At 36.5% G+C, this 15658-nt stretch overlaps 1 protein-coding gene across 6 annotated transcripts in view; it reads left to right on the forward strand.

The window, feature by feature from the left end:
* Positions 1 to 15658, forward strand: part of EFR3A (EFR3 homolog A) — an 84381-nt gene that overhangs the window by 9758 nt on the left and 58965 nt on the right. For 2 of the 6 annotated variants that reach the window (XM_063327544.1, XM_063327547.1), the window contains exons 1-2: positions 10863 to 11006; positions 14001 to 14077. In XM_063327544.1, coding sequence (XP_063183614.1) covers positions 10916 to 11006; positions 14001 to 14077 — 168 coding nt within the window. In that variant the 5' untranslated portion in view covers positions 10863 to 10915. Of the gene's footprint in view, positions 1 to 1376; positions 1467 to 10861; positions 11007 to 14000; positions 14078 to 15658 lie in introns of those variants that run through there. The other 4 variants (XM_063327549.1, XM_063327550.1, XM_063327548.1 and 1 more) reach the window with 3 other exon arrangements.

The following is a 15658-nucleotide window of genomic DNA, read 5'->3' on the forward strand; positions in this document are numbered from 1 at the left end:
AGATATATTCCTAAATCTGTCTATATAAATATTTCATGGGCTAAGCATCCTAATGTTTTTAGTGAAAATTAAGCCATAGTTCTAATTAATAACTTTCCCCATTCTTTCTATCTAGTATACTTTTTTCCTCATCTGGAGTATGTTTGTCATGTACCCTTGATACTTTAAAAACCTAAATGGGACCTTCCACTTAATGAAGCAGTTTTTGTAATTGCTTTAATTTATTTTATATGCAGTAGAAACCTTATTAGTTTTCTGACATATTGTTGACTACTTAGAACGCTGTTAAAATAAATACTTTATAATCCTATAAAATGTTCATATTTTGGCTGTTACAGAATGGGGGAGTATCTTAAATCATTGTCTGCTGCTCTGTTCTAGTACTTAAAGGATAAGAAACACAAGCGGCCCTGGATCATGTCCATCTTTCAGCTACTAACCTAACCAACACGGAAACTTGAAAAACAGCTGCCAAGGGAATGTCGTGGTTTGGGCTACCTTTGGCAGTTTGCCATTTGCTAGTCCTAGGCCAGTAAAGGAAAGGAACTGTATTTCAGAATATCCATAACTATTATAATACTATGGTCACAAAATATATAATTAATTCTTTACGTAATAATATACAATAAATGCTTTCAATATGTAAGCACTTAGATGCAGATTTTTTTTTCATCTGATTTTTAGGTGATTGTCTTTTCTACACTGAAAAGAAGTAGTAACTTCTCCAGATGTATTCTTTGATTAAGCTAAAAACCCAGGAAAACTGTAGCTTTTTGTACATCTGTTTATTTCACTCACGATACTCTAAGTAGCTTTGTGTGCTAGTGGTGGCTTCCATATTCTTTGATGAATCTGCATGGATTTTTTTAAGACTTGAAAATTTTGAACAAGTGCTCATTTTGTTGTTTTCTGTTGGCTGTTAATTCTCTTTGTGGACGCATCATCCTAACCCCATTTGGGAAAGAAAGTATTTAGGAGCAGTTCCATAGAAAGTGAAAATCACTCGTATTGACACGTTGCAAATAATGTCTAGTAACATCTTTAAGAATGTTCCTCCTTTCATTCCTCCCATTTGGTTTGGAACACACTTCAGTATAGCCCAGAAATGAACAATTTTGTTTCATGCATTTCTTGTCAAAACCTGAAGAATTTATTTTTTCAGCTCTTGTCATTTATGTGTGCATAATCTGCCCAGATTATGCATATAGGAATACAACATAGGAAATCGAATGCTTTGGAGACGAACTTAATTCTGTCCCCATCGAAGCCTTTATGTGTTTTTTTACGCTATACATGGATGGTTCACCGAATGCTAAAACATAGCTTAATAGCTTTTTCAGGTTTTATTAAAATGTGGCTGTCATTGTTATTTACAGAAATCACTTTGCAGATGGTTTTCCTGTCAGTCGATTAACCTTCATGTGCAGCATTGTTTGATATTGATTTCTCAATCATGGGACGAAAGGGTAAGAAGGCTCATGCTGATCATGCATGCAAGTGTCCTATTTTTTTATGCATGACAACAAAGAAAAATTGATTTTTGGGAGGGGGGTAAGTTTTCTGCTGTGTGTTTAAAAATGCATGTGTCTGTGGAAAGACCAAGAAAATTGCATTTAAAAATACATTGGTCTTCCCTTTACATGGTGTATGGACTGACTTTCCCATCATTGACCACTAGGATCCCCCGTGGCTCTCTAGAGAATCAGGTACTTTGTGAATTGCTGAAGATGGACGTTAGCTGTGTACATGACTCTTGGCTTTCAGAGTGTGCTATTTCATTTCTAGAAAGTTACATCATTCAAAATTAGTTCATGCAGGAATTAGATGGGAAGAGCAGAAAGTCGGATTAAGTAGATGAATGAGACTCTTCCTCATCTACTAACTTGTAGATTTCAACTAATGGTCGTGTTCAAAGGTGAACAGCTCTGGATTTTGCTATTTTGAAGATGCTTCGCAGAACAGCCAAAGTTCTGCTTGATTCTATAGTCTGGAGTGCCTATCATGAAGTACACTAGCAAATTCTGTTTGTAGCTGATGTGTTCAAGGCAATGGCCTGTGACTTACTGGTAACCCAGCTGGCTCAAACCATACAAGGCTTCTGGTAGAATACAAGCCATGTAGAGGTCAGTATGAGGTTTTTCTAACATAAAGGACACTCCATAATTGTTTACACTGCAAAAGTTAATTATGGAGTTCTTGTCTTCCACAGGTATATTTAAGAATCTGGAGACTAGTAAGTCATTTGTAAACTAGGAAGCTTCTTAATTGGCCTAAGTACAAAATATAAAAAGCAAATTAGTTTTCTTGAACAAAAGTTTAAATCAATAAATGTATTTGTGGAGAGTGAATATTGCAGTAGTGTGACTTGCATGCTTTTAATTCAGAGCAGAAAGGTTTCATTGTAGGTAAAGAACTGTCTAGCCTTTGGTAATTTACATTTGCAAATAATTGAGCTCATGAAATGAATGCTACTCAAGTACTGGTATTTTGTGTTTAAGAACTTTGGCTTCTTTCAAATATTGAATTGTTTTTCTAAACTAGAAACATGGCACTAAGAATTAATCTTTTGTAAAGACATGCAAAATCCCCAATAATTATGTGAGAAAAGGTAAATATTTGATTTAAAAATAAACATTTTCTTTGTTCTTTTAAAATTCAATGGCTTTTTAAAAAAATATATTTATACCATGTAAAGTCTGAGTAGAATTCTAGACCCCAAGATCTTAAAAAATCATTGGTGCCTGTATAACTTAGCCTTCGTTTTCATGTCTGACTTGAGAATTGTGATTCTAAACTGTACTTGGACATGTTGCAGTATTTTGCTGATTAAGGTCTGTACTTTGGCTTGAAATGGGCACCCCAAGTATTTAATTGTGCCTTGAGAATGCTTACGCATTCCTTCGTAAGAGAATGAGTAAGGAATTTCAACTTAACACTTATCCATGGCATTATACTAAATCAGTACTCTTTCCTGATACTTTTTCTAAAGCTGTTAGTATGTAAGGAAATACGTGAAGATAAATTTGCGCAGATATTTTGTTGGTCTCCTTCTGTAGTTCTAACAAATATGAAATAATTTATGTGATTAGAACAGATTCTTTCATTTTCATTAAACTAGAAGATAACTGTTTAATGATTAGAAAAGGACTTTGAGATGCTGACACCCTACTTTTGAACTTAATAGATAATAAAATATGAATAGTTACTACAATATAATTTATCTGGATCTGATACAGTTGAGTTAGCAGAGTTCTCTTGTCTTGTAAGACAAGAAGCTGCACTCTTTTGCACATCCAAGACTTTTTCTGTATGTGTGCGGTGTTTTTTTTAATGCATTTGTGATTTGTTACTGACACTAGTTTAGACATGAGCTTAAAGTTCTTCAAAACTGACAGAACATTATTTTTGCAAATTTAATCTGATGTTGGAATTGCAGCATGGTGAGAAGCGCTGGTTGTGGGGAAGAATGCTTGTGTTGCTGTAGAGACCAATGAGTCTGTGTACCCATGGATGTCCTGTCTGGTTTCTACAGAGAGCTGCGACACCGAAGACTTGCTGGTTAACAATATGTGTATACATCTAACTACTTCTTTGTGTATAAATAGAAAGCTGTCTGTCTCCTAGACTGACCATCTCGTAGACTGACCAGTTTAGTTTGGTGGCAGTAGCAAAGGGACATAGCCTTTAGGTACTGAAGATGCACAGAAGACCAAGCAGCTGCATGTGTGTTCCTTGTGTAATCTGTGGCTGATTAGAAATTAAAGGAGGGCGGAAACTGCTTTTTAATTAGCTGGGACATGTGGTTCTAGATAGGCATATGTTCTACCCTTAAATCTCACTGTTGTGAAAAGGAGAAGAGAATTCAGAATTTTGTAATTGCTGCTTTTCAATTATTCTGGGAAACCTGAATTCAAGCTGGAGCACTTTTTAGAACTAATGGGAAAGATAACAGCCGCAAAGATATTTTATAATTCAGATTAACCTAGAAGGAGGGGTTTTTTAGTGTAACTTCTGTCTTTCACGTCTGTGTTTAAAACTGTTAGTATTGAAAAGTTGTTGCATGAACTCCTGCTTGATTGTTGTAGCACAAAGCTGCTCTTACTAGATGATCTTCAAGGTCCATTCCAACCCTAACAATTCTATGATTCTTCTTTGAGGGCAGGATGAATTAGGTAACGCTGGCTGCAGATAAAAGAATGGAGTGTATGGGCAGCTCTGATGACCTGTTCTTGAAAAATTTTTCATTCCAGATTATTTTAATGTTCTTCTATACGTATGTTCACATGTCCTGATTGCAATATTCCATTTTGTCGATGCTTTCTGGGAAAATCAAGTGGGTAGGTATAGACACAAACCAGGGTACTAAATTGAAGATTGGTAAGACTCAAACAAGAATTTGAGTTCTTAAGCTTATTTATCTTCTGTGTTTTTCAAAGTAACATTACACAGTTTTGTTCAGCATTTTATTTTTCAATCATGTCAATCCAATCTACACACACCGTTACCGAACAGGAACAGATGTTTTGCCATGGTTTGTGCCTCAGAAGGTTTGCTGCACTCAGTTTTCTCAATGTAGATACCACAGTATGGTTCTACATTCACTGAAAAGTTTTCATCCGTTCTCTTTCTTATGTTGCTTTTTAGGTACTCTCTGTGTGTGGGGAATAAAATTCATGTAATGTGGTATTGAACTACTTGGAAACAGAAAGTTTTCTTTCTAATCCAGAAATGTTTTTCAAAATTCATGTATATGTACTGAAGTCTATAGCTGAGTGCACTCAAATGAGGGTGAAACTTGCTTTTGAAGCTCTGGCCATGCTTACGTTATCATTTGGTGTGTTTTAATAGTAAAATGAATATATAGATCAACACACTCTTACATGTCTTATATACAGTTCAGTGGTTTACTCTGAACTAGTTAAAATCAAGTTCCCTGAGGTAAACCTTCCCACCACATTAGCTTTGAGGCTTCCAGAAAGAAGGCCTGTGAACCTTTGTTTTCTCCTCATCAGGACTTTTAAACATGACATAAACACTGTCTTCGCTCACAGAAAGCTTCTTATGCCTCATTTTTTGTCATGATGCAAATCAAGTGGCAATGACGTACCTACTCCCTGATCTGGAAAATGTAGCAGTAGTCAGGAAACTTCTCTGTGCTTCTCTACATTCAGATTTTTCAATGCACGAAGTTTCAGGTATTTATCACCCTAAGAAGATTTGCAACCTTGGGCGCTTGCTGACCAGTTACTCATTGGTTTGAAGTGAGCTTGTCATCAGCAGGGCAGGTGGTGATCAAGGTTTACCAGTGCCATCCTTCCAGTTCCCTTCAAATAGTGCAAATGTGTAGTAGTGATAAAATCTTCTTGACATTGTTCCAGCTGTTGCTTGGTGTAGGAGAGCCACAGCTTCAAAAATAAAAGAGGCTGCTATGTAATACAGATTTCAGTTGACCAGCAAGGTAGATCTTTAGACGGTTTGCCAACTTTCCCATGTGTCAGGAGTTACTCCAGTTTCTTTTGTGACTCTGACCTTGGAATCAAGGCATCTGCTGAAAGGCAGAACTGTTCATGGTGTTTGGGTGACCATTTATGTTCTACAAGATGCCAAGTAATCCATACATGCTACTGCCATAAGCCCGAGACTTTAATTGTACCACTAATTGTAGCATTACCACATTTACCATGGGCACTTGTGTAATTTGCAACATCACTGCAAGATGGTTGGCTTTGCTTCAGCCCCTACTTAGTAGACTATCAACATACCATGTCCTAATGCCCTGCCTAGAGTTGTATCCAGACCCATGCTCTTGTCCTGGCTTCCTGTTGATGCTGTCTTCTTCCCCTTCCCCTGTCGTCCTCAAAATACACACCTATACAAGAGGTGTTGCTTTAAAGGCAATGGCTTAATCCACATGAGTTCCTGTAGCAAAACTGAAGGGAGTAGCAAGAGTTCAAACAATGAAGTAACTTTCTTCCTTGCTGGGAGTGTGGGCGATGTCCAGTGATCTATGAGGAAATGTAATGGGAAAGGGAGTGTAAAAAATGTAGTTTAGAACTTTTAAAATTAGTACTGGGAGTGGCACAAAGTCCCTGTCAGCTGTCTGCCTTGCTGCCTGGAGCTGGGGCTGGGAAGAAAAGTCATGACCACCTTGACATCTGAGAGGGATTCTGTAGCCTGGGCTAAAGTAGCAGTCATCAAAGCTTACAGAAGCATTTAGCCAAGTACATATATTTTTACCTGTAGTTGGCCAACCTCCTGACCAGAAGTGTGGTTTGATGGCTCCAGAGGGAGACAGTGGCCCTTTTGGAATAGTTCTGCCCCTGGCATCCCTCAAGAATCGCTTACCAACCACTGGCCACCCTGGAGACAGGCTAAGTGTTGCTGCTTGTCCTGTTACCTTTCAACCATGCCTTCCATAGTGTCTTTCCTCTCCTTCAAGCACAATGTCCATCTAAATCCTAAGGTGCTGCTGCATCTTCTGTAGAATGGTCTTCTGTTGCTCCCCACCTGCAGCAATGTGGGAACAAGGTGGTAGGTGAGGTGCAGGTGTTGCAGCCCCCTTCCTCACTGCAATCAATGGAGGAGTGGGAATCAAGTTTGTTGGCCTTCAAGTACCTATAAAGTTTACAGTCACCTGCAGCTGTGTCCAGTTTTGGGGCCCTCACCACAAAAAAGACATTGAGGTGCTGGAGCAGGTCCAGAGGAGGGCAACGAAGCTGGTGAGGGGTCTGGAGAACAAGTCTTGTGAGGAGTGGCTGAGGGAGCTGGGGTTGTTCAGCCTGGAGAAAAGGAGGCTGAGGGGAGACCTTCTCGCTCTCTACAACTACCTGAAAGGATGGTGTAGCCAGGTGGGGGTTGGTCTCTTCTCCCAAGAGGCCGACGATAGGACAAGAGGAAACAGCCTCAAGTTGCACCAGGGAAGGTTTAGATTGGATATTAGGAAAAATTTTTACACTGGAAGGGTTATTAAGCATTGGAACAGGCTGCCCAGGGAAGTGGTTGAGGCACCATCCCTGGAAGTATTTATAAGACAGATAGACGTAGTGCTTAACGATATGGTTTAGTGATGGTTTTTGTCAGAGTTAGGTTGATGATCGAACTTGATGATCTGAAAGGTCCCTTCCAACCTAGGCAATTCTCTGATTCTACGCAGTATTCTGAAAATTGCGTCTCTGGGTTAGAGACTAGGTTAGGGGCAAGGTGAAGCCAGGTCTTGAACAGGGTAGTCTGTCTGGTACTGGGAGCTTCCTTCCATGCCAGGATCATCACTGTGCTGGGGAGACTCTGTTCTCCTGTACCCACAGATCTTGGGGTGAGACGGGTATTTGGACAGGGAGAGACGGATCATAGTATTTGCGTTAAGTAGTGAGAGAAGGAGGAGGCTGCTGCAATATTGTCAGTCTTTCTTTGCTGTTTTATTCCAAATGAAATAGTGGGTAAAGGATGTCCTGCTGGCTAAGTGTGTTACTGGATGAAGCCTTTAAGTACTGTGGGGATTTTGTCAGTATTTGTTAGGAATCTGCTCCGTTCTCTGCTACTGGTCTGGGTGGAGGAATAATGCCAGTTCATCTACTTCAAAGGTTATGCAAAGCACTACAAGCCTCCTTTTCCCTCCCCGTCTCCTGTAGTCCAGTACTTTGCCTATGTCCCTATTTTTCACTGATTTGTGAAGTCAGTATTTGCTTAAACATAGGAGTATCATGACACAAACCCTGGGTTTTTTTCCCCTCTTCTGGGTTTATCATGTAGAACTCATTTCCTGACTGCAAACCCAATATTGAAAGCAGGAATGAAACCTGGACTTCACGCAATTTTTTTACTGTGAACACGTTATCAGTGCCAGCTGTGATGGGGAGGGGTCAAGGAGATTTATGTGGATGTGTCTTTCCAGGTGTCTTTTGAAGTCAGAGTGACCAAATTTCCCTTTTGGGTTGCTTTAGTGATAAGAAGTAAATGACCTTGTTATGGCCAGCTTAGTAGAAAGATAAGGACAAGAACTGAGAAGCAAAATTCGTAATAAGCTATAGAGCTTCTTTCACTGGAATCAGTTTAATTTTAGGTATTGTTAATGCTATTAAAAATAGAGAGTGCTGGTACTATCTCAGAGCAGGAAAGGAGGAGGCGGTGTTGAAGAGAACCGAAATGAGCAAGTAAAACAAAGTTACTATGTGAAAACAACAAAGGTGGGAGAAAGAAGAGACAGTATGGAAACACTGCAGGCGGTGGAACTTGTGAAAAGAATGCAACTGGAGAACTTGATGTAATGGAAAACTTCCTTTTAATGGATTAGAAGTCTTTAAAAGGCACTGTCCCAAAGATAATATCTTCCCGGGGGATTTGTTTTAATTGCTAATGGTTCTGAAAAGAATACTTCATTGAAGAAGCTTAGTGGTAAGCCTTATTTGACTAGATTTTTCTCGTTCCCGCTTCTTAAGTAGTAGCTTGACATGCGTTGTCCTTTCTCGTTTTCACAAAAAGCTTATATTCAGGTTATTTTTGCATGCTTTTCACTGTGGCATGCTATGCATCTCTCCATGTCGACTCAAGTACAGAACAACACACCTTGAGTCATATCGCACCAGAACAAGCTTTATAATTAGCTTTACTCTAAGAATAAATTCTTGGGAGAAAGTTGGGTTTTTTCAATTATTATTTTTTTTCATTTGTTTCAAATGAACTGAGCACCAAAATATTTTTTAAAAATAAATGTAAAATTGCCAAACTTAGGTAGTAGATGGAATTTTCCACATTGGCCATTACTGAGGTTCTGCTGTCACAGGGGTCAGAAGTTGACATCAAGATGAACATTGTGTTCTCAAGACAGGAATTTCACTGCATGTTGGACCTTTTCTTTGCTGCATTTTGGTGGAGAGCAGCTAGAAATCAGTTGTTTCAAAGTCGAACGGCAGTAGGGCGGGAGGTGGAGGAGAGGCTCATCTGGGGCTGGGACTTCAGGCTGTGTCAACGATGAGTCCTCTGTTCTCTCTGGGAGTGCGTTACAGGGACACTGCAATGGCTGATGAGCATGTCCCTACAGCAGCCGTTCTTTTTATAGCAGGTTGAATAATATTTTTAATTAACACCCTTATATGGTCAGAATAATTTTCTTGTTCCAAAATACTTGATCTGTTTTTTTTTATAGTGGAAGGGGAATGCCCTTGGAAACAATTTTAGTTCTGAATTAAATGCGTCAACTGATGTTAATGGTTTAGAACTAACCCGGTATTGTTAGTGTAGTTGTTGAAGTGTTATTTTATGCACTTTTCTCTGGATATTTGAAAAAAAAAAATCATTTTGTTTATATTTCTCATCTTAGATATAGGAAAATAAGTAAAATTAAATGTATAGAAGTACTCAATTTTTACATAGTAATATTCTAAGTACATTGAGCAACCAAATGTAATTTTAATATTGCACAGTTTCTTTCCTGATAGTAACAAAACACACATTTATCTGTAGATTTGAACTTTTATGATAATTACGCTAACATTTATAGAATAGGATATTTATTTTTTTTTATGAATCTTGGAAGATAGACAGCAAAGATATGGACAACTATATTCAAGCTTGGGACATAATACAAATATTCAGTGAGTGAACATGAAGTCTTCGTTCAGGTTGTTAGTGTTCTGCAAACAGTAGACAACAATATTAGGCAGCATGAAAGCATGAAAAAATTTTGGCAGAAATTCTAGCATTAGATAAATAATTCGATCCATTTGTTTTCTGTTTTGCTGGGTTTTGATAAAGAGGAAAATAATCTGGCAATTTTAAGCTTCATGGGCAGACCTTGGTGTTTTATGTTTAAAGCCAGCTTGAAGGTTTTGGGTTTCTGTAATTTTGTATAAGTAAGATGTAGCAGTGAATATTCAGATAAACTCATTTGAAATAAAACTTTATTGTAATGTGTATTTTTCTAATTCGCACTGTAGGGTTTCTTTAAGTAAACTACGTGGCAATAGTTTCTGTGCAGCTGAGTGTTTTCACTGAATTTATTGGCAGTAAACGCTAGTTTATTAGCACGAGTCCCTTAAGTCTAGAATTGGTACAAAATTGTTATGCAGTAGAAATTATTAGTTATGAGTTTATTAAAAACAGTACTTTATATAACAGTACTAAACTCCAGGGTTTATTAAAATAGCTGTATGAAAATCCTGTATTTGTGTTACCCAAGTGGATGTAATGTAGGAATTAAAGCGATAAAATGATGAGAAGTAGTGGGAAACCAGAAAGTAACTTCAGAGTTGCTTAACTCAATATTGATTCTCTGCCTGATGTATCGTAATCTGTGTGACTAAGGATGCTACAGATTTAAGTTCTGTAATCCTTGCTGCTTAAATTCTGAAGTATTATTAGAGATAATGTTAATTTCATTAACCTATTAAGTTTTAAAGTGCTTCTCTAATCTTGGAGATACACTTGGAGATACACAGATACTTTTTGGTCAGCAGTCTGACTTAAATAACTTTTTTCTGATTATTCTTCAACAAGATCAAGTGAGTAGGTTTTGCTAAAATATTTATCACTCTGTGGTGATATGTGTCAGCTCACTGAACATAGCTTTTTTTTTCTGAAACTATACCCATATTTTGCATCTAGTCACAGAAATAATGAACTGCGTGTTCCAGGGAAGCTGAAGTAAGGAAACGGGCTCTGTGCAGTTTCATCTGATGAGCTGTGAATCACGCATTGACAGTGTATCTTTTCTTTTCTCTTTTCTTGTGCCTGGCCTCGTTAACAGAATTTGATACTGAAGTTTTTCACGTGTTTGGTGGCTTTATGTAGATGTCACGGAGCTAATCAGATAAGCTTACAGTATCGCAGAGCCCTCGTGTGAAGCAACTGCTTCTATGCTAGTGTGAGAGGGGAAATTTCCGAAAAAGGAGAGAGTACCAAATTTCTGAAAAAGGAGAGGATGAGGCAGTATGTTCAAGTTCCAACTGTTGAGCAAGAAAAAACCTATGATTATAATTCTGCTTTTGAACCAAGACCATGTATGTGTTTGGGTAGGTGAAATTACCATTTTCTGATAACGTGGACTGTTTCTTCTTACTGCTATTGTGTAGAATAAGTGTGTGTAAAAAGAAGTACCCGTACAGCTGGTAAATATGTACAGTCTTAACATGGAAAATGCAGATTACAGGACTCCTGTAGCAGGAGAGAACATGCATGTTTGAACTTGGAAAATCCCACCATTGGAGAAGTAAACAATAAGTATTTTAAAATCTTTGATGTTGACTATCATGTAACAGTGTGAACTTCTCTGTAGATAATGCTTTAGCCTTTATATTTACTTGTGTAATATGACGTAAAGATGTCTTCTAGGGGGAGACCATTAAAATGCAAATTTTGCCTGACATTGAAAGGGAATTGCCATAGGATTTTTCGTCGATAAAACTGCATAAAATGGAACAGGATCTTTTTACCTGGCTTAGTGACTGTGTTCGGTAGACCTACAAAACAGCTTATTTGTGTGAAGTGAATGTGTTTATTTAGATCAGCTTTTCTCTGGGTTCAATTTGGATTCAAGAAGTAGAGAATGTGTTTTCAGTTGCTCAGCTTCTATCCATCTTTTACAAATTCATCTTTTCTGGTCTACATAGTGAGATGTTCCTTTCTTTTATTTTATTAAGTTCAATCTATTTTTAATGTATATTGTTAAGACTTGATTTTTGTGCAGGGTTTGGTTGGGTTTTTTTTATATTCATTTTCTTTTTAAATCTATTCCTATGTTCCTATATTTTTATTAATCTTTCTTTGTTATATCAAAACACTAAACAATGATTAATAGTTTTTCCAGAAAATCTGTCTCATGACTGTTAATTGTTTTGGGTTTTGCTTTTGGCTTTCTTTTTTTTTCTGTGTTCTTTGGAGAGCCTGTCACTTAATTTTTTTTCTGATCGTGTTGTGTTTAAATTTCTCTACTCAAAAATATCTTTGGAGGCTGAGAGCTTTCATCAGTTAACTCTTGCTTTCTCATACTTGAATACATTCATATCAATTGTAGTTTTATATTTTGATGATAGAGAATACTTTGAAAAGTTTGGTTTAGTTTGGTTTGGTTTTTTTCATCTAAACTGTGCTATAATTAAATACATAACAATGTAAAGATACTACTGAAAATCCAGGATGGGGAGAAGAGAAAATTGTCAAATTTTATGCAATATACTTATTGTTAGGCCTTGATTTTTTTTATGTCAAAATTCACTGTGTGCCATAAACTTGAAATGCCGTATTTGAACAATATTGAGTTTCCATTAACTGAAACCGTCTGGTAAGGCTGACAGAATGAGTTGGTACAGTTACCTGATATTTTTTATCCTTCTCAAAGGAGTAACTGTAGCCAGGTTTTATGTTAAATTTATGTAATTAACACAGTTTTAAAACACCGTTTGAGGATGTAATTTGTGGGTTTTTGCAAGGATTTTCCCCTTCTGCGTTAAAGTGGGGGTTTACTATCACAGATCTAGCTTTCATAATTGTTTTTGATTAAATAAATTGCAATAATTAAATTGTCAGACTATGAGCAGAACATATTTTTTTTTCGTCCAAAAGACAAGTAGTAGTAGAAAACAGGTGGGATAGAAGGAGGATGTCTACTCGTGTAGAGTCTTGTAATAAAAACAAGTTGTCATGGTTTGGGCCATGTGGGAAAGTCTTTGTCATGAATCTCCCAGATGTTCTGATAAATATGGTTAAAAAACCCTAAGGTAACTTGGGTATCTTAAATAAATACTGGTGTATTTGTCTAGTATTTCTTCATAGCCTGAAAAATTTTGCAGATAAATTGTAATCATCAGAGTTACTGGCAAGATACCCTTTATTCTTTTCCCTGTTTTGATTTGCAGTGAAAGCTTTTGCAGCTTTTACTGCTGTTAGCAAAGTGTTTTATGATTTTTTGGAGTACATAAATTGATACCTTTGATATGATATTTATAAGATATTTAGCTATTCTGAATGCTCTAGGTGTTGAGATTTGAAAGACCAGAAAGCCACTGATCTGCATGCATACTTGATATATTATTATTCAGTGTATTGTTTTCTACTTAGTGACTCTTGTGCATCAGAGCTGCTTAACGTTCATCTGAGACCTGACCGTTGAGTTAGTCTGATAATACGTCCACTGCTGAAACATTTAAAACCCAATTTGCCAAAATATTTAAATTCCTTGGGAATAAATCTGCTCTGATAAAACAGCTGGGTAGATATCTAGAAACTTTTAGTTTTCTTTCTGTGCCGAGTTTTTACTTCAGGTGCTATTTTTTAATATAAACTGGAATTATCCCAAAGATCTAGTAGTCCTGAATGCTAAAAAAACCAAACCGTACTTTGTAGGTTTCTATCTTTTTAGAGCAGGCAGTATGACTCTTTTTAAATGAATAAAATTGCAAGTTACATGTATTGTTCTGATTATATGAGTACAGTATTAGTAGTAGAGCAGAAATGAGATAAGAAAAATTCCTTTCTCCAAGTGAGTGTCTTTTGTCCAATGCCCAGTAAAATAGCAGGATAACGAAGGGAGACCTTGTTTTGTATATTAACGGTTTATATTGCTTTATAGCGACGCCTGTAGAACAGAAGATATCATAGTTGACTCTTTTTTTGTAGAAAAGTGAACATAATGCACGTTTAGTTATGGTTTGAAATGGTCATTCTCAAATGAAGATAAAACAGCAAATGAAGTGGCGTTGTTTTAATATTACTAAATTATGAAATTTCTTGATTTTTCTGCATGTTTTTAAGTATGGCGGGATAACAGGTATGTTTCTAGTACCCAAGATGCTTGCATATTTTCTCATGTATAACATTATAATAGTAGTTTTGCTTATTTTATTTCTCAGTTATTTTCAATTACCTTAATTTTGCTTTATTGCTGATAGTAACAGGCGGCTGAATTCACTATACCTTTTTCCTCTTGCTTGTCAGCTAGTCACTTCAAATGAAGATACTGGAGTTCCTAAAACTTAATTCTAAATTCTGTTGGGTAAATCTCTTTGCAGGAGTGTGCTGTTGCTGTGCTGCTTTGCGACCTCGCTACAAGCGCCTGGTAGATAACATATTTCCTGAAGACCCAAAAGTGAGTGATGACTTTAAAATTTTAAGGGATGGCCATTTGAAAATTTTTGGTTAGTAACTAATGCTTTAGGAATTTTTTAAAATTTTTTATTTTCAATTTTAACATTTTACTGTAAATTCTGCTTTAGCGCTTTATAGCTTTAATAGAGGTTAGCAGAATAATTTAGCTGGAAAGGGAACTCAGCAGATCATCTGGTCTAATTCCCTTTGCAAAGCAAGGCTCTGCATATTGAAAGTGAAATTGTTATCTTTTGTTCAGAGAAACAGAGATTTAATTAGAAACATGAAGACTTGTTTTGTTATGTGTGCAGGTATGAACATATTCTGGTTTTCTGCAAAATTTTAATTTTCTAACTCTTGACATATTGACTGTGTAAGTTATTATAGTTCTGGTAGAGTGTTGTGATCCAAAGACGTGTTTTATTATTGTTGGTTTTTAATTTCTCCAGTTATTCATCTCCAATTTTTTTCATTTCACTTGAACATTCTTTGAGCTGTATTACAGCTCAGCTCTTACTCTCTGTGAAAATAAGTAACTTCTGTGTTAACCATTTAGTAATGCCTTTATCAATACATAATCACACAGTGGTTCAAACTAATTGAGAGCTTATATTTCTTCTGCTGTATTTTTTAAAATATGTTACCAGACTTCGTTATCTTTTATTATAGTAGAAGTAAGTAGAACAGCCAGCATTTGTGTAACGTTTGGCTTATATCTTATAAAGTACGTGGGCTTTTCTTTAAAATATGTGCTACTTACTATATTAGTGTATGTTACTAGCTTCAAAGAAAATGTTTTCTCTGTATACGGTATGTTGAAAGCATGGAATGATACGGTTTTACAGATTTATTTGTTTTAATCTGCTTGTTTGATACAGGTGTAGAAACACCTGGAATTGCTACATTTGTAGTCTTGTAGCTTTAATTTCACTCAGTAGCTGGGAGTTGGCACTCCTTAGTCTCTGCTTTTCTTAATATTCATTGGCTTGGTGCAGGACACAAGCCAGTCCATGATGTTTCACTGAGTCACAGGCCTTTTCTAAAATATAAGAAGACGTGCTTGATAAAATGCATTAATAATAAAGAGTGTGTTAAAAGCTTCAAAGTCATTTATTTGAAAAAGACAATGTTTTTGTGCACTTCTAGGGAAAAAGAAAAAAAGAAGACAAAAAGCTTTATCCTTCTTACCTGATAGTTATAATTACAACCTCATCTGAGGGCATCCATATCGCAGTTCACGTTGGAACTAATATGTTAATCTTTGTTCTAGTTCTAACAACTAGCCTTCAGGTACCCCTATGTCAGCCTTGTCTAAGATATGACACTGATGAAATAAAATATTTAAACTACAATCTTGTTTCTATATAGCATCAGAATTATGCATGAAATATACTTTTTTGGGGGGAATGGGCAAAGAAAAAAATTACATTGTACCAGTCGGGAAAAAGTGTGTCTTAGAGCTGATGATATCTCTCACTAAATACTTTCTTTTGGAGTACTTGTTCCGCCCCCCCCCCCCCAAAGAAAAAAAAAAAGATGGGGGAAGATAGTTGCTTAATTTCTTTAAAAATATTTTACTTAA

Source organism: Chroicocephalus ridibundus, chromosome 2 (assembly GCF_963924245.1).
Source record: "Chroicocephalus ridibundus chromosome 2, bChrRid1.1, whole genome shotgun sequence".
NCBI classification, from domain to species: domain Eukaryota; kingdom Metazoa; phylum Chordata; class Aves; order Charadriiformes; family Laridae; genus Chroicocephalus; species Chroicocephalus ridibundus.